The 3,222-nt window shown below is 40.0% G+C and overlaps 1 protein-coding gene across 1 annotated transcript in view; it reads left to right on the plus strand.

Moving 5' to 3' along the window:
- LOC106875444 (cytoplasmic dynein 2 heavy chain 1) overlaps positions 1-3,222 on the plus strand; it is a 297,845-nt gene that overhangs the window by 147,327 nt on the left and 147,296 nt on the right. Inside the window, exon 28 of the mRNA XM_052974965.1 lies at positions 870-1,009. Coding sequence (XP_052830925.1) covers positions 870-1,009 — 140 coding nt within the window. The remainder of the gene's footprint in view (positions 1-869; positions 1,010-3,222) is intronic.

Below are 3,222 nucleotides of genomic sequence, written 5' to 3' on the forward strand. Positions count from 1 at the left end.
CTCTCTCTCTCTCTCTCTCTCTCTCTCTCTCTCTCTCTCTCTCTCTCTCTCTCTCTCTCTCTCTCTCTCCTGCCCTCCAACTAAAGTAACCATGTATCTCCCCTGCAGTAAGACACCTGTTTCTGTTCTTCTGTCATTCTTTAGCCTCTCATCACCTGGCACTAAACCACTGCCTTCAATACCACTCCCCACTCTCAGTTGAGCGATTTTTGTCTTGCAAGTTGCTTGGTGACCATTCAGGTGCTAGTACCATGTACACCGCACCCAGTCCATTTTGTAAAGTGGTTGCCATTAAGGAGGTTCTCTAGATGTGAAAACCATTCGAAAGCAGACAGTGGAGCTTACTAGCCCCTGTCAAACTGTCTAACTCATGCCTTAAATGATGAGGATGTAGTAGTAGTAGTAATACAGTCTCTTTCACTCATACACACATATATATATGTGCACATCTAAACACATTCGTATGCAGATGCACGGACATGCTCATGCTCTTTTACACTATATCAGGTTCGACTTTTTAACGTTCTTATTTCTTTATTGCCCACAAGGGGCTAAACATAAAGGGGACAAACAAGGACAGACAAATGGATTAAGTCTATTACATCGACCCCAGTGCATAACTGGTACTTAATTTATCTACCCCGAAAGGATGAAAGGCAAAGTTGACCTCGGCGGAATTTGAACTCAGAACGTTAAGACAGACGAAATACTGCTAAGCATTTCGCCCGGCGCGCTAACGTTTCTGCCAGCTCGCCGCCTTAACATTTTAACATGTTCTATTAATATGACAGAGTCCTAGGTGGCCCTTTTCTTCAACATGTGAAATGAATTAGTTTTTCTAGATCTTCAGGGCTCTCCCTTTCTTACAGGTTCTACTCGAAGAATACAAACCTCTGTATCGTCAAGATGGTGGACGCTGAATTTAACTACACGTTTGAATACCAAGGGAATGTCCAGAAACTGGTCCATACTCCACTCACTGACAAGTGCTACTTGACCCTAACTCAAGGTAACTTATGAAGCTTGTCATCTTCGTCAGTCATTGTTGTTGTTTTTGCTGTTGATGCTATTGTGCAGCTGCTGCTGCTACTGTTGTTGTTATTGTTGCTGCATCTGCTGCCACTACTGCTCCTGCTGTTGATACCTCCCTTGAAAATGCAATTTACCCTCTGACCTCATCCTCTCACCTTTGACATTCTATTATGTTTCCTTAAGAAGCAGTCTACAATATAAGAAGTACAGAGTATTCAACACCAGCCTATGTACTTTATCCATTGGACTCTCACCATCCAAAAGTCAAATTGATAGAATCACTTGGGGGTACCTTTGTAATATAGAGCATGTCTTGGCCATTTTAAACCTTACTGTACAGGAACCAAATTTACCCAGTTCAGTGCATGTGCACTTGGGACACCAGGGCCAAGGTAACTTGTTTTTGGTAATAAGGTACTTTCCTGGATTCTCCATTTTTTATATGACACAGTACACACATCTTAATTTTTACTGGCCAACAGAAAGAGGTTGCAAGAACTGATTTACTCATTTACTTGTCTCAGTCATTTACCTGTGTCCATGCTGGAGCACAGCCTTTAGTTCAACAAATCAACCCCAGGACTTTATTCTTTGTAAGCCCAGTACTTATTCTATGGGTCTCTTTAGCTGAATCGCTAAGCTACAGGGACATAAACACACCTTCTGGTTAGAATCTCTTTACCATTACCTTGTGAAATGTACTGCATTTGACGGTATAAAAGATGCACGGGTGTATAAGATTCACTCCAATTTCAGCAGGACGTATTCAAGAGGAAAAAAACGGGTTTAACCTTTTAGTATTTAAACCAGCCATACCTGGCCTAAATATTCCAGCAGCTTTATGTTAAAACTGGCCAAGTCTGGCTTTTTACATTGACCTTACAGTGTAATTATAAAAAGTAAATAATAATAATCATCATCATCATCGTTTAATGTCCACCTTCCATGCTGGCATGGGTGGAACCATCAAAATTTAGAAGGTATGAGATAACGTGTGATTAGTTCAAAACAAAATGAATAAATAAGTATCACTTTTGACAGAGCAGTCTGAATGCTAAATGGTTAACATGGATGTATTGCTTATGGAAGGCCCAACTTTGTATGTGGGACCTTTTGCGAGGGCAAAAGTACATCTTATATGCCATCAAATACACAATGTCTTTTACAACATGAGATTTTTATGATTTCAGTAAATGGCCAGTTATGTAGTATTTAGTCTTCTCAAAGCATATCCAGTTGAGATTAATCTTCTTGAATGTAAAATGCTATCGGCTGAGAAATTTTACACTTTTGTAATTAATCATTCGTTATTGTAGAAACTGAAGCAGGAATCTTAACAGATAGAAAATACCAAGGTTAAGAAAATGTCAATCCTAATTAATATTTAAATCAGTGATCACAGAAGAATCTCCAGTGCTGCTTTAAGTATCTTTAAGATCTGATTAAGAAGTGTAGTTTTTTAACTTGCTCAATCTAGAAACCAAATAGTGCTCAAGTCAATATAGTTGAAAAGGAATGAATGAAACCTAGTTAAATACGTAATGTATAGGTGCAAGGCAGGTACTTGTTTACCTATATGGCAAGTCACACCTGTATGAGTCCGCAATTTGAATGGTGGTGTTGATCCCGAGTTGAAAGACTTCAGATTGAATACTCGTTGGTCAATCCGGTAGGAGAGACCTCACATCAGTGAGGGAGCAGAGCTGATGCACTGCAAGGCCAATTAGAGGAAGGCCCTCCTGAAACAGTGTACAGTTTTTCCTGGTGACCCCTGAAGCCTGCTGGTGTCTGGTATGCAGGGCTTTCAATTGACAGCACTTGCAGAAGCAAGTTATTTGCAGTCTCTATGGTTACTCAACAGTCCACTGCTTAAATAGACATTTTTTTTTTTTGCTCTCTTTATTCTTTTACTCTCTTTTACTTGTTTCAGTCATTTGACTGCGGCCATGCTGGAGCACTGCCTTTAGTCAAGCAAATCGGCCCCAGGACTTATTCTTTGTAAGCCTAGTACTTATTCTATCGGTTCTCTTTTGCTGAACTGGTAAGTTACGGGGACGTAAACACACCAGCATCGGTTGTCAAGCGATGTTAGGGGGGACAAATACAGACACACAAACATACATATATATATATATATATATACATATATACGACGGGCTTCTTTCAGTTTCTGTCTACCAAAACCACTCA

The sequence above is a fragment of the Octopus bimaculoides genome, chromosome 20, assembly GCF_001194135.2.
Source record: "Octopus bimaculoides isolate UCB-OBI-ISO-001 chromosome 20, ASM119413v2, whole genome shotgun sequence".
Taxonomy (NCBI): Eukaryota; Metazoa; Mollusca; class Cephalopoda; order Octopoda; family Octopodidae; genus Octopus; species Octopus bimaculoides.